Below are 16,156 nucleotides of genomic sequence, written 5' to 3' on the forward strand. Positions count from 1 at the left end.
AGCGATTTTGTCCGTCAGATGATGATTAAATTCCTCGGCCCGCCCCCGCAAGGGATCCTCCCTCACCTCCTGGTTAAGAAGGGAGCGAGTCACCCTAAACAGGGCGGCCGGGCGATTATCTGCGGACGCGATGAGGGCAGCGAAGTAATTAGCCTTCGCCGTCCTCATCGCCGCAAGATAAGACCTTATAAAGATTCTTAACTGCAATCGGTCAGATTCGGATCAGGTGGATCTCCAACAGCTCTCTAGACCCCGTCTCCGACGCTTCATCTCCCGGAGCTCCACAGAAAACCATGGAGCCCAACGGGATCTGCGCCGGGTCAGGGGTCGCAAGGGTACAACACAGTCGAGTGCCTCAGCGGCCGCCCTATCCCAGACATCACCCAAGGCATCAACTGGGCTGTGAGTGAGGGCGATGGGTATAGACCCAAGCGCCATCTGGAACCGTTCCGGGTCCATTAGGCGCCTGGGGCGGAACCACCTGGTCGGTTCCGCAGCCCAGCAGCGGGGGGTAGCATAACGGAAGTAATGCAAATTAAAAGGGGAAACTAATATATGAGATAGATTTATTACAGGCAAAGCAAGATAGTTCAAGCCGTGATTTGTCATAATTGTGATGATTATGGCTTACAGCTCATGAAAACCCCAAATCCACAATCTCAGAAAATTAGAATATTGTGAAAAGGTGCAATATTCTAGGCTCAAAGTGTCCCACTCTAATCAGCTAATTAAGGCATAACACCTGCAAAGGGTTCCTGAGCCTTTAAATGGTCTCTGTCTGGTTCAGTAGGAATCACAATCATGGGGAAGATTGCTGACCTGACAGTTGCGCAGAAAACCATCATTGACACCCTCCATAAGGAGGGATAAGCCTCAAAAGGTAATTGCAAAAGAAGTTGGATGTTCCCCAAGTGCTGTATCAAAGCACATTAATAGAAAGTTATGTGGAAGGGAAAAGTGTGGAAGAAAAAGGTGCACAAGCAGCAGGGATGACCGCAGCCTGGAGAGGATTGTCAGGAAAAGGCCATTCAAAAGTTTTGGGGACTTTCACAAGGAGTGGACTGAGGCTGGAGTCAGTGCATCAAGAGCCACCACACACAGACGGATCCTGGACATGGGCTTCAAATGTCGTATTCCTCTTGTCAAGCCGCTCCTGAACAACAAACAACGTCAGAAGCGTCTTACCTGGGCTAAAGAAAAACAGACCTGGTCTGTTGCTCAGTGGTCCAAAGTCCTCTTTTCTGATGAGAGCAACTTTTGCATCTCATTTGGAAAGCAAGGACCCAGAGTCTGGAGGAAGAATGGAGAGGCACACACTGCAAGATGCTTGAAGTCCAGTGTGAAGTTTCCACAGTCTGTGTTGATTTGGGAAGCCATGTCATCTGCTGGTGTTGGTCCACTGTGCTTCATTAAGTCCAGGGTCAACACAGCCGTCTACCAGGAGATTTTGGAGCACTTCATGCTTCCTTCCGCAGACAAGCTTTATGGGGATGCTGACTTCATTTTCCAGCAGGACTTGGCAACTGTCCACACTGCCAAAAGCACCAAAACCTGCTTCAATGACCATGGGATTACTGTGCTTGATTGGCCAGCAAACTCGCCTGACCTGAACCCCAGAGAGAATCTATGGGGCATTGCCAAGAGAAAGATGAGAGACATGAGACCGAACAATGCAGAAGAGCTGAAGGCCGCTATTGAAGCATCCTGGTCTTCCATAACACCTCAGCAGTGCCACAGGCTGATAGCTTCCATGCCACGCCGCATTGAGGCAGTAACTGCTGCAAAAGGGGCCCAAACCAAGTACTGAGTACATATGCATGCTTATACTTTTCAGAGGTCCGATATTGTTCTATGTACACTCCTTGTTTTATTGATTGCATGTAATATTCTAATTTTCTGAGATTGTGGATTTGTGGTTTTCATGAGCTGTACGCCATAATCATCACAATTATGACAAATCACAGCTTGAACTATCTTGTTTTGCATGTAATGAGTCTATCTCATATATTAGTTTCCCCTTTTAAGTTGCATTACTGAAATAAATGAACTTTTGCACGATATTCTAATTTTTCGAGTTTCACCTGTATAGATAAGTAACATTTTAAAACTTTATATAAAAGGGCTCTGTGCAACATTAAGGTTTATGCTCTATGTATTCTATATTTATACTGTTAGTTTTATATTCACTTTCTATTCAAGACTGACCTCTCTCCCTCCATTTTTTCCACCACAGCTCTTGCGATTATACAAGAGATTAATTATTTGTTTACCGTATCTTGAGGTTTCAAGGTGAATAACATTAAATACAAAAGTGTTTGCTGTTCCATAATGACTTAGAATATTAACCTTTCAAATGCTGTAGACCAGTTATCTGTCATCAATACCTTAGAACCTGGAGAGATTCAGAGAGCACTTAATCTCAAGTGATCTTGAAAAACAGTACAGTAATTACAAAAGTCAGCATGAATCCATCACAAAACAATCTACCTGTGTGTTAGGGAAAAATTATCACAGTAAGGGTTCAGTTGTAGAACCAATTACCAAGATTGTTGGTGAGCTTCTTCTGGATAGTTTTCTGATAGGTATGCTTTAATTTGAATTCTTGCTGTGAGCTAGAGGTTGGATTTTCCTCCTCTGTAATTCTATAAACTACTGAGAAATCATACTTTGCATGACTTAGTGTCAATAACTGAAAACATTCAAGGAATGGCATCTCTGGCGAACTTCGATGAAGCTGCAGGCTTGAGTGAAAAAGGCAGGATGTACAAAAGTATGAGGACCAACAGAACTTTCTCTAGCTTAGAGGTTTAAATCCAATTTTCCATTGCTGGAGTGAAAGTAGCATTAAATATCTTTTTAAACCTGCTTTGTTAACTTCAAAATTACCGTTTTTCAAAGATGCTTCAGAAGCATCAAATGGTCCACATTGCTATAATCTAACTGAATAGAATCCACTGCAAGTGTTTTGCTTGTATTAACACCTTCATTAACTTCCAGTTTGTTTCAAATGCCAAATGGCAGATCTGTTTTTATAAAAAGCCATTTGCTTTTCAAGCTTTATAAGATAACTTTTCTAAAGAAAATGACATGTTGGCTATATATTTTAAAAAATTGATATATGGGTTTTTAGGTCATTGTCAGAGAAAGAGTATTATCAATTCAGAGCTGACAGGAGATGATGTTCATCACTGCCTTTCAAGGATGGCAAAGGAGACTGCCATTCCTTTATAACAGGGATCTCCAAACTTGGCAACTTGTGGGCTTCAACTCCCAAAAATCCCCAGCCACAAGTCTTAAAGTTGCCAAGTTTGGAGACTCCTGCTTTATAGTAGCTATTAAATCTCCGAAGACAAAATAGCATGGGCTCCATAAATGATGTGGCAGAACAGGAGTCTCCTAGAATCATTTTGAAGTAGTTAATAACCAAGTATGAGTGGAGACTGAGTCATATCACCTAATCCTAAAATGCAGCGGTTGATATAAATCTCCTGAAAAGATGAACAGGCCTCCTACTTCTCTTATATGTCTATTCATGATGTGGTCTACCACCAAAGACCAATTACTTCTGATCTCTCCCCTCCCCCATGTGATACAAAAGTAGATTGAAGTGGGATCAAAATACTAGATTTATCTAGCGGTTGGGACTGCTTTGTTCTGGTGTGTTAAATGCACTAGACTAGTCAATAAAATTCACAGCATTAAAATTGCCTTTCCTTCTGACAGGTTATTTCAAAATTATTTTAAATATTTATTTTAAAAATCTAAACTCTTTTTAAAATTGATTTTTCTTAAAAAAAATCAATATCTAATAATCTCTAATCTGAAAGCTATACCAGGGATACAAAGCACAAAACAGCAGTTTTAATGTGGTAGGGAAGGAATAAATGATCGGATCAGGGTAAAGATAGTTTCTAATCTACCGACCCTGAAAAAAATATGTTTGTGTTTTAGAGGAAGCCAGACAGCTGAAGTAATAAGAAAAGATTATGTAAATAAGCAGCTTTGCATAAAGGAATTCGAAATTAGAAAGCACAGAGATAAGATATGGCTTGTCTAGTATTTAAACACACGCTACAAATTATTTTTATTTATTATTTTTACTGTATTTCGTCTTTTCAAACTAAAAAGCTATGTAGGGGTACTGAGAATATACCTGTAAGCTTTTTCCATTTCCCTTGTGTGGTGATTAGATTGTTTTATTGTTAATGATGTAGTACAACTTCATTCTCATTAATAATTATATTTAATGTAATGAGCTTCTTTTATTTATTCTCTCTGAATGCCGTGCAATTTAAATGTGCAAATATACTTTTTTCCCTCTTTAATTTTCCTAGGGAGGTAGTAGATTCAATGGTGCAGCATTTTAAAGTGACAATATTTGGTGACCGTAGACCAGTTTACGATGGTAAAAGAAGCCTTTATACAGCCAATCCACTCCCTGTAGCAACAACTGGGGTAAGATAGTTATATGGTTTCCTTATTTGTGACAGATCTAAAGCTATAAGAAATTGCTTCAGTGTTGTTTTCAATTGTTTGCTATATATTTCAGTTACTATACATGGGGAATTTATTCATTTATTTAATTTGACATTGGTGGTATATGTGATATAATTTGACTGACAACTAGCAATTTCAGCCACCAGTTTCAGCAAATTGATAGTTTACAGTAAAAGCATAAAAAAACAGGGTAAGGGATGTCTATGGGGTGTCAAACTGGTGGCCTGTGGGCCAGATGCACCATGTGCAGGCTACGGCCACCCCGGCTCTGCAAAGGCAAAAAACATTGTGATACATCACGACATGTCAAGAAGCTTCTTCAGCATTGACTGAATGGTGGGGAATGGAAGGATTTATACTCTTTGCAGATGGCTGATCATTTGCATTCTTTCTGAGGGTTGTTGAAGCCACTTGGAGGTTTATCTGTGTCCTCAGGGTCACCTGAGTAGTGCAAATGTGTGTGGAGCCTTCTGGATTATGCAAAGAAACATAATAGAGAAAGAAAGTAAGAGGGGGGGAGGAAGGGAGAGAAAGAAAAAGAAAAAGAGAAAGAAAGAAAATAATACACAGGGCTTTACTAGCACTTAACAATCTTTCTCTGGATACTGAGAGAGACAGCTGAAGGATTTGAGATTAGAGGAGAGGCAGACATAATGGGACTGCCGAACAGATGCAGTTGGCGGATTGAAGGGAGGCCCAGCCAATCTCAATGTATACATGGTTGTACTTTGACAATAAAGGTTCATTCATTGTCAGCATCAGCATCGTGTATAAGGCATAGAGCAGACAAGGTCAGGCCCAAGCCCAAAGACAACAGACAGAAATCCAATCAAGTCCAATCCTTTATTTGCTTGCACCTAATGGACAGAATCTTGCGAGACTAAAGCTATAACCTTCTAACCTACTAGATGTATCCAGAGTGATTCTAGGATGTGGCTACCCCAGACTTCTTTTTTCCTTCCCCATCCAGCTGAAGACTTCACAGTCTTTTATTTTGGGCTTTTCTCTGGAATGTGCTGCCCCCTCCCTGGGGATGCTTATCTGTGGCCACAATTGTCCCCTGTCCACTTGTCCAGGTGCACATTCCCTCACTGGGCAGTATAGTGTAAAAATGTTTGATTTGAAGAGCCCCAGATTCTAATTCATCTTCAACCAGAGAAGTTCACTAGGTGAATTCGGCCACTTACGTTTTGTCGGCCCAACCGGTCTCATAGACCCGTTGTTCTGGGGAAAATAAGGAAGTACACAACCCGATTGAACTCCTGTTAAAAGGTAGGATCCAAATGAAAGAAATAAATGTATGTTGGACAGACTCGAAGTGTCGTACATTAAAAATTCACTATGAGTAGTTAAAATGCAAACGGTATAAAAATGAAATGATCCTGTGGGAAAGCAGATAGAAAGCAATTTCAGCCATTTCCTCATCAGTCACCCCTTGGTGAAATCACAAAACACTAATCCGTGGCTTGTTCAGGAAGGCAGGTTTTCAGTGTCTTTTCTGAATGCCACAAGGAAGGGTCACCCAGACCTCTTGGAGAATGATATTCCAGAGGCAGAAGTATCCACAAAGTTAACTACTATGGGTAGTGTGCAATAAAACACTGTTAAAAATATAAATGACTATCAGAAACAATTACATTAATTAAACTTTAATAAACCTAAATTAAGCTGCTGGAGATATCACAGTTCTACCTTGCTTAAACCTATACCATCTTTTCAACATTTGCCATAGTAAATGAGGTTACCTTTTTGTAAGGATAGATTGTGGATTTCAAGTTCAATGATGTGCAGATACAGATACATTTGAATTTGTTTGCGTCAAATATGTTGATTTTACCATTGAAAAGAGGGAATCCTTTGTTGTAATAGGATCCCGGATTCCTATCTAAGGCTCAGCATGGTGTTTTAAATATTTCCTTTCCATATTTGAATTTAACTTGTTGCCGTTTCCTTGTCTTCAATATAATTGTCTGGAATTTTTTTTCTCTGAATAGCCATACGTTTAACAGTTAGGGAATTAAAGCTGCTTTAAATCCTGTAGTTGAAATTGATTAGCAAAGAAATGGAAGTAAAATTTATAAGCCAATCTCTTGACTTTTCACACTGAGCTTGACCCTTTTTTTAACTTCCTCTTCCATGGTTTTTCTCCCAATAGGTTGATTTGGATGTAACATTGCCAGGAGAAGGTGGCAAAGACCGTCCCTTCAAGGTATCCATAAAATTTGTTTCCCGGGTAAGCTGGCACCTGTTGCATGAAGTTCTGACTGGACGAACCTTACCTGAGCCTCTGGAATTGGACAAGCCAATCAGCACTAACCCTGTTCATGCTGTTGATGTGGTGCTACGACATTTACCCTCCATGAAGTAGGTTTCCTGCTGTGCTCTGTGCTATTTATTTCTATAGTTAATGGTTTTTTTAGGAGTTTTGCTTTTAGACTTGCTTGCAAGGGTTTGGGGTGCATTAGTGAAATCCTTGAAAGTTTCTCAGTTGTGTTTGTTGTGCAGATTAGTTCCTGGAGAAATGAATAGGAAAATTCTTGAATAATTGAAAAGTTTTTCCACATTAAGTGAAGATCAAGGGCAATGGGAAACTTGTGAATTTGATAAGTGACAGACAATAAAACAAAGTGACAGACACTAAGGCAGGAGCAATGCCAGCTGTGTTGCTTGTCTTGTGTATTAGGTCTTAGCTTGAAATTACAAAATCTCTGTTTTTAAAGCAATTTTATATGAAGATCTATTTTCAGGAACTGGCTGTTTATATTGGGAATTGGTCTTTGAAAGTTGAAAATTTGAACATTTATATACCTGTTTAACTTCAGTGCCTTCAAGGTTCAGTGTTCTACATACCTGGTTTTCACAACCTCAACATTCCCTTCCCCAAAAAAGGAGACAAACCCTTGTAGGTGGGGAATATTGAGGGAAAAGTAAAACTCCAGACTGAATGGTATTGGGGAAAGTGAGGTGTGAAACGCTCTTTTTAAAAAAATCTGTGATGAATTCTTCAGATAATTCAAGAAAACTATTTTTTCTTAGAATGTTCTCTTTCTCAGTTTTGAAGAAAAAAAAGATAATAAATACCAGGTAATAAATCAAACCCTTTGTGTGGAGCCCTTCAACAGATTGAAGGTGCTAAATCCAGCTATTTTTCATTCCTGATTAATAATTAATTCTATTTGTATTAGATTTCAGCTGTTATAATTCCTAGTACAACAATAGAGCATCAGTCTATGGACAGCTCTATCAGAAGATCTTGTCTAAAAGTGATTTTCTGTTTGCAAACTCGAAATGAGATCCTACAGTTAGCAAACCCTTTTAATTTAAGTGACAATTTTGAAGGGCTTCCTTTTGCTTTACAGGTAGTTCTCAACTTAAGATCACAATTGGGACTGGAACTTCTGTCCTAGGTCAGTGTGGTGATAAAGCAAGTCAATATGACCAGTCCCAAATTTATGATCTTTTTCACTATGGTCATTAAATGAATCACCCAGTCATTAAGTTAATCTGTCTTCCCCAGTTGACTTTGCATGTCGCAAGCCAGGGACAGGTGTAGAGAATCAGGACCATTCATAAGGTTGCAGCATAGATGATTTATTGATACCTATGCACAAGAACATAGGCACCTAATGGTGCTCAGTAACGGTCAATGGAATTCAGGAGAGACTGGACTTGAATCTCTTGTGGCAATACAAGCACTCTCAACTGATGATGTGTTTAACTCTTCCCCCCCCCAAAGATCTTCCTGCTCTTCTACAGCCAGCTGGGAAGGTCACAAGTGGCAATCATGTGACCCTGGGATGCTGTAATTGTTGTAAATGCAAGCCAATTTACAAAGCACACAGATCATGATGACATGACCGTGGGGATGCTGCAGCAGCCGTAGGTGCAAGAACTAGTGTTAAGGGACATTTCTCAGCATCTTTGTAAGTTTGAATGGTTGATAAAGGAATGGTTATAAGTGAAGGGCTGCAGGTAGCCCTCAACTTGGAAAAAAAAAAGGTAAAGTTTTCTCCTGTCTAGTTGTGTCTGATTCTAGGGGGCGGTGCTCATCTCCATTTGCAAGCTGAGGAAGCCAGTGTTGTCCAAAGATGGTTTGGTGACCATGTGGCCAGCATGACTGTATGCTGAGGCACATGGCATGCTGTTACTTTCCCACCGAAGTGGTACCTCTTTATCTACTCACATTTGCATGCTTTCAAACTGCTAGGCTGACAGGAACAGGAGCTCACCCTCTCATGTGGTACTTGGGTCTCAAACTGCCAACCTTTGGGTTGAGAAGCCCAGCATCTTAACCGTTAAGCCACTGTGCCCCTAACTAACCATTCGTCTAATGATGTTTGGAACTTACAGTGGTCTTGGAAAAAGTAACTTATGACCCATCCTAGAAGTTACCATTCTGGCACCATCCCTGCAATCATACATCAAAAACTGTAGTAAAAGTGAGCATGACTCACTTAAAATTGCATTGCTTGGTGGTCATATCCCAATTGTGGTCATAACTCAAGAACTACCTGTATTCTCTTTATTTTTTATTATTGTCTATTGTTTTATTATTATTATGAGCCACCAGGCATTCATGTAGTTAAGGGGTGTCAAACTGCCGGCCCACGGGCCGGACGCATCACCAGCAAACTGCGTCCACCCCATTGCTGGCAATGGGGAGAAAGTTCCGATACGTCGCGCGACGTCATGTGACGTCGCAAGTTTGACATGTCTCATGTAGTTTATGATGACCTGTGAAATAGATCAATTAAAAACTTGGTTCCTTCCCTACATAGGTATACACCTGTAGGCCGTTCCTTTTTTTCGGCTCCTGAAGGCTATGATCATCCATTGGGAGGTGGCAGGGAAGTCTGGTTTGGATTTCACCAGTCTGTTCGACCAGCAATGTGGAAAATGATGCTAAATATTGATGGTAACCACAAATTCTGTTTGAGAAATGGCAGGTGGGGGGGATTTATAAAAAATTGATGTTTTGTATGGATATGAAAATGAATTTAGGCAGGCTTAAACGAAAAGGCCTTCTGTTTTACAAATCTCAGTTTTCTTTTATAAATTTCCCATGCTGGTTTGGGAATTCTGGGATGGAAGTCCACATATCTTCAAGTTGCCAAGGTTGAGAAACGTGGAATTAGGGCAACAAAATAAATATTATTTTGTTCTGTTAGGAATAACAGGTGTGCCTTTGTCCAAAGAAATTGTAAATGGAGGTAGGAAAGATAAGAATTTATGTTGCAATTCTGAAGCATATTTTCATGCTTGAACCTCAGATTTGCTTGATTATTTTCCTCTAATTAACCCATGGAAGAATAAACTGCATCTACACTTCAATAATGTAGATTTTTATTCAGATTCTCTTGCTTGTACTTTGGCCATGTTGGTGCCAGGCAAGATCCCAGCAGGAATTCTAGACCGCTCACCAGGCTGGCATCGGGATGTTTTGGCTCCTGGTGGTTCTGTTTCTGTGATATATGACACCTAAACTATAGGCAGATCATTTAAAAGAGTATTACGCTTTCTAATAAAGTAGTTCTTTCTCTCCGGTTCTCTCAGACCAGCACAAAGGCTAATTAGTTTTTAAGTTGCTCTCTCCAGACAAAAACTTTTGCCATTACTCCAAAATTTAAAATTCCTATGGAAATGTTTTTTATTGATTGGTTGTGTTTATGTTTACCCTCACCAGCAAAATTCCAGATTAAATTAATTCTGTTTATTTAGAAATTTTCTGGACCTAAAAACTTCTTTAAAAAAAAAGATTTCCAGATCATAAAGTGAATATTAGGTCCGATAAAAACAAAAGACATTTGAATCAGTTGAAGAATATTGAAAAGCAAAAAGAAATTCAGGCATCCTGAAATACAGGTGGTCCTTGACTTATGACCAGTTTCTTAGCGACAAGTTATGATGGACCCTCCAAAAACTATTTATCATCCAATTTCAAAGTTATGACGAACACATACAGACGCATCCTTGCAGCCAAGTGATTGCAGTTTGGGGCGCTCGGCAGTTCACTTGCCATTATAGTCATTTGCAGCATCCTGGTTATGTGAATGCAATTTTTGATGTCTTTTGCCAGTTTCTGGCCTATACTTTTGGTTTCTGGCAAAACCTGCCCATTGGGTAAAATGGATTCATAAAATGGATGTCTGCTGTGTTCACTTAATGACCACTGCAAAAAATGTCATAAAATTGGGTCTGGTCTTGTGACTTGCTTAACAATCAGAGTGACTTGGGACCAGGTTTAATTACAGTCTTAAATTGAGGACTACCTGTATGTTAAAATTGCTTTGGTCCAAAAACTGGAGCTGGAAAGAATGCAGTGTGTACAGTCAAACATTGGAGTTGATAAGAGAACGAGGAATCTGCTTAGTACCAGAAAGGTCAGTATTTATTCATGACATATTCATGTGCCACTCTAGATACAAGTCAGGTTTTCTACTTGGTGATTATGTCAGCGAAGGAAACTGTTCAGGTGGCATATGCATCTTGTTTATAATTCTCTCACAGCCAAACATATGGAAAAATTCCCAGATTTGCCCTATCTGATGTCATGTTTTCAACCTCATCTTGTCTCAATACCAGCCTCTGAATCAGAATAAATTAGAGGAGAAACAAAAAAACTCCTGGGCATTGTAGGAGGAAAGCTGTGTTAGTCTGTCAGAAGGAGTCTGATAGCACCATTTCTAACTAACAGATTTTATGAAGGAGCTTTTGTGAACTGCAACTCACTTTTAATAAAATGTGTTAATCAGAAAAGGCGTTAGCAGTCTGCTTCTAAAAAATCCCTGGGATGAAATGTAGCCCCTCCAGTTGATGAGATCCTTTATCTTAGATAGAGATTGTATGACAGCTTTGAAGACCATTTATTTCCTTAATTTTTTTTCTAGTTTCTGCCACTGCCTTCTACAAAGCACAACCTGTAATTCAGTTCATGTGTGAAGTTCTTGATATCCACAACATTGATGAACAGCCACGACCTCTGACTGATTCTCACCGTGTAAAATTCACCAAAGAGATAAAGGGTGAGTAAAAAATTAAATAATGTAGCACTTATCCACGCCACGCTAATCTTATTGCTTTAGGAGGTGCTTGCTTAGATCTCAGACCTCCTCATTAATCAAAAGCGTATAATGGGGACATTATCCTTGGTGCCACATAGTGACTTATTAGCATGGCATCCGTGTGATGGGCAATGGATTTGTATTCTTGAAAATGTATCATCTCCCAGTAAATAATGAAAGGATTTTTTCCAGCTGTCTGGACTGTAGAGATTTCAGTCTGCGTGGCCAGAAAGGCTCCATTGCCAGAATTGTGTGCTACGTCTTTATCTCTTGCTTTCTAGCCACACTGTGGATCATCTCTGATTGATTTTAACTACTGTATTCTTTCAGCTGCCATAGTGCAGCTTCCTGACAAAACTAGGTTGGTTATATGCCAGCCAAACAGTCACATTACAAATGTAAGACAAGTACTATTTGAAGACATAGGGAGCATCCAGATTATAGTTAACCTTCAAATAGTACTGTTTGAGATATTTCTACTCGTTTCATTTGCTACTTACTTCAGTCAGCTATCAAAACATTTGTCTTGCGTGGTATATAGGTTGTCCTCGACTTACAATTGATCTCTTTAACAGTTCCACAACTCCAGCGCCACCCCTTCTGGGGTCACGTGACTGTATTTTGGGCATTTGGCAACTGGCCCGTGTTCATGGCTGTTTGGAGCATCCCATGGTCATAGGATCACAATTTATGACAGTTTTGCTAGAAACTAGCATTTACTTCTACTTTTTGGCCCAGCCCCTAGTGAACAATGAGTTTGTTTAACAACTGCCAGGTTCGCTTAACAACCATCACAAAAAAAAAGTTGTAAAATCAAATTGGTCATGTGATAACCGGCTTTACAATCATCATGACTTAGAACTGTAATTGTCAGGCTTATTTACGATCCTAACCTGAGGATTACCTGAGAGATCCAGAGTCAGATCCCATATCAGCCATGGAAGCACATTGGATGACTCTGGCGAAGTTATTCCACTCAGGCCCACCAACTTTATTGCAGATTGTTGTGAAAAAATGGGGAGTGGGAGTATTATCTATGCCATCTTGAGCTGGACAAAAGGCAAGAAGTACCAGTAAATAAATTAAAACATTGCCGTATTGGAATTGGAAGAAAGACATCCCTTTGTGAGGACATGTTTTGTGTGTACCTGAAGCTACTTTGGCTACCGTATTTTAAATCAAAGGATGCATATGCATATTTTAAATTAGCAGTAGTGAAAAGTATTACTCTTTATCCAGAGATGGTAAAGTGAGACATGTTCTTTTGGTACTTGTCACTGCTTCAGACAAAGCAGGTTTGCCGATAAGCCTCCATTTCAGTTCTAATTATCAGTGCTGTGCAGTGGCATTCAGAGCAGCAGCTGTAGTTCCTTTGTGGCAAGCATCAGCAGTGTTTTTCCTGGGCAGTGTGCCACAGTGTAATCTTGCATGAAGAGGGATGAAAAAAAAAGAAAAGAAATAAAAGGCCCAAAATGTTGCAAGTCCAGAGAAATGTTATATTTTTGATAATGCATCCCTCTTTCCAAGGTCTTGCATCATCTTACTTGAAATCTTTATAATTTATAATTGAATTTCTATACCACCCTTCTCCCTTCTCTTGCAAAAGTGTAGCCATTTTATAGATATGTGTCCAGTTGGCTGGTGTGGATGCTGTCTGGGCCAATTCTGCTCTATGAGAAGAGGAAACACAAATATGGATTCTTAGATTTGGATCATATTTGCTGTTTCATTTCCTTTTAGCATTCACAGGCTATGGCTTCCTTCCACACTGGAAATGGACAGACTTTTGAAAAGGAAGGAAGTCATTGTTCTCTGCAATGTGTTCACTCACTCATACTCATTTTAATTAAAAATTAAATGAATGTCCACAAAAAGGTTTTGATACTACTGGAATTGGAAAAAAAGACACCTCTTAATGAAACATGGTTATCTCCCAAAAGTTGTATTCCTTGCATAAAGGAGATAACAGGATGCCTGTGTTTGTCTTGATATTTTTGGATTTTTAGAGCTTTATTTTCCCAGATATGGCAAGCAGCATTAACAGGAAAAAATGCCTCCAGGTGTTGTCTGTGTTCTTTGTGGTGGGAGAAAGAAAATGCCATTTGCTGACATAAAAATCAACTTGTCTTCTTAACCTGCTGGGTTTTCCTAGATATCAGAGCTTTTAACTGGGCCAGTGTTTGGAAAAATTCAAGCTAACACATTAACATTCATTAGTTTTTGGATTTAGCATGCTTAGAAAAGATACATTTCATTTGCTATTGATCAGGCTAACTGTCCCCCCCTTTTTTGTAAACCCTGGGGCCCTCCAAAATTGGGCCATTGAAATTTAGTAGAAACCACCAATTAGTGGCATTTATTTCTAATAAGAATAACAATAATGTGTTAATCCTTCTGATTAACACGTCAGTCATCACAGCGTTAACATAGCAATCTCATAAAATTGAGAGAAAAGAGGAAGAACCATCATTCTATTTTATTTTGGTGACATCAGTGCTTGGGGCTGAAAAAATATACAAAAGGGAAATTTTTAAAAAGCAAACAAAGCACAATTGTAAAATATCACCCAGTCCTGTTTTGTGGGAAGGTTTAGGAGCCACAAATCTGTGGGATTATATTAGGAATGTCTAACCATTCTTCTTTCTTCAATGGTATATGTAGAAATTATAGCAAATCTTATGCAAGGGATGAATAAGTTCTGTTACAAAACATCTTGTGCCTGTATAAGCATTCTCTGACGTTAGTATTTTCTCTCTTTTCATCCAGGTCTGAAGGTTGAAGTGACTCATTGTGGAACGATGAGGCGGAAATACCGCGTCTGTAATGTTACACGGAGACCTGCTAGTCATCAGACGTAAGTGCATGGCTAAACTACACAGTTAACATACGTGGCTACAATATACTATACAGGTCATTCTTGATTTACAACCCCAACTGGGACCAGAATTTTGGTTGCTAAACAATGTTAAGCAAATGCTCGTGACTAAATCCAATTTTGTGACCATTTTTACCATGGTCGTTAAGTGAATCTTTGTGGGCATTAAGCAAATCACGTCGTTAATTGATTTCACTTGTCAAAAGCTGGCTGGGAAGCTGACATCATGATCACGTGATTGCAAGATGCTGCAACTATTGTAAATGTTAGCCAATTGCAAAGCACCCAGATTGTGATCATGTGACTCTACTGGTGGTGCTACAGTCTTAAATGTTGAGAATGGGTCGTAACTTAAGTCACTTTTTCCCAAGACTGTTGTAACTTCGATTCATCATTAAATGTACAGTTGTAGTTCAAGGACTACCTGCATATAGCATGGGAGGAAAAAGATCCATGGATCCACAGACCTGTGCAAATTAACTATTATTTCAATTCTACTTGCCAGATTTCCATTGCAGTTAGAAAACGGTCAGACTGTGGAGAGAACAGTAGCACAGTATTTCAGAGAAAAGTACAACCTACAGCTGAAATATCCTCATCTTCCTTGTCTACAAGTGGGACAGGAGCAGAAACACACCTATCTGCCTCTTGAAGTAATGTATTTGATACCACAATCCCTCAAACATTTGAAGACCCCAGAACCTTTCATTTGCAGATTTGAAAATGTTATTATTTTTTAAAAAAATAATGCATACATTCTGTATATGTGAGCTTTCCTGTGAACTAAAGATAACCATGAGTCTAAAGCACTCTTTGCTCATGAAACTTTATATTCTAATGTATTTGTTAGGTTTATAAGGAGTCACTATTCTTTGGGCCCAATGTCAAGTTAAAAAACACTGGCTGTAGAAGCTTAATTACTTAATTTCGTTGTGAGTTACACGATGACAATAAAGACAATATTCTTTCAGGATTTTTTTAAGTATAGTAGTATCTCACCACTTAAAAGACCTGAAAAAGACCAAGCTAGGGATTAAATCATCCTGAAGCAAATCTATATGGTTCCTAAGGATTGATCCAGGCCTGATGGCACTTAAATCAGTTAAGCAATACTATCCAGCCAATTCACAAAAGTATGATTGATGTACGTAGAAAATGCTTCTCAAACCTGGGTGCCCTTCAGTTCCTAGACTTCTCAGTCAAGATCTTCGTATTCCCTGGGAAATTCTGGCCGTGAAGCATACATACGCAGGATGCCATTGGACAGGATTATTATAGCAGGTTATTTTGGTGGAAGTGGACTTTCCCCCGGTATATAAGAAACATATGGCATGCTATTCACAATTGTATAGCTCCATCGTTTGTTCATTGGTTATCATAAGATTAACACGTGATATTTTTGCAGGTTTGTAACATCGTGGCAGGCCAGCGATGTATTAAGAAGCTTACAGACAATCAAACGTCAACGATGATAAAAGCAACAGCCAGATCTGCACCTGACAGACAAGAAGAAATCAGCAGACTGGTCAGTTTGCCTTTGAATTAGAAAAATAGATAAAGCCGGCCGGAGGGGTCATTGAGGATCCAGTGTGCTTGTCCCCATTTGTCTCCTCACATCCCAAATGTCTCCTCTCTTTTTTAATCGTATCAGTTTATTATTGTACAAGTACTGAAGTCAGCCACTGTAGAGTTATTATCACTTAGCTGTTGTCCCCTCTTTATT

The 16,156-nt window shown here is 39.4% G+C and overlaps 1 protein-coding gene across 3 annotated transcripts in view; it reads left to right on the forward strand.

The window, feature by feature from the left end:
- Positions 1-16,156, forward strand: part of LOC308672068 (protein argonaute-3) — a 53,887-nt gene that overhangs the window by 15,856 nt on the left and 21,875 nt on the right. For all 3 annotated transcript variants that reach the window (XM_081334656.1, XM_081334654.1, XM_081334655.1), the window contains exons 3-9: positions 4,335-4,455; positions 6,653-6,861; positions 9,276-9,412; positions 11,385-11,519; positions 14,325-14,412; positions 14,939-15,086; positions 15,839-15,958. In XM_081334656.1, the coding sequence (XP_081190782.1) occupies positions 4,335-4,455; positions 6,653-6,861; positions 9,276-9,412; positions 11,385-11,519; positions 14,325-14,412; positions 14,939-15,086; positions 15,839-15,958 (958 nt within the window). The remainder of the gene's footprint in view (positions 1-4,334; positions 4,456-6,652; positions 6,862-9,275; positions 9,413-11,384; positions 11,520-14,324; positions 14,413-14,938; positions 15,087-15,838; positions 15,959-16,156) is intronic.

The sequence above is a fragment of the Vipera berus genome (genome assembly GCF_964194415.1).
Source record: "Vipera berus genome assembly, chromosome: 9".
NCBI classification, from domain to species: Eukaryota; Metazoa; Chordata; class Lepidosauria; order Squamata; family Viperidae; genus Vipera; species Vipera berus.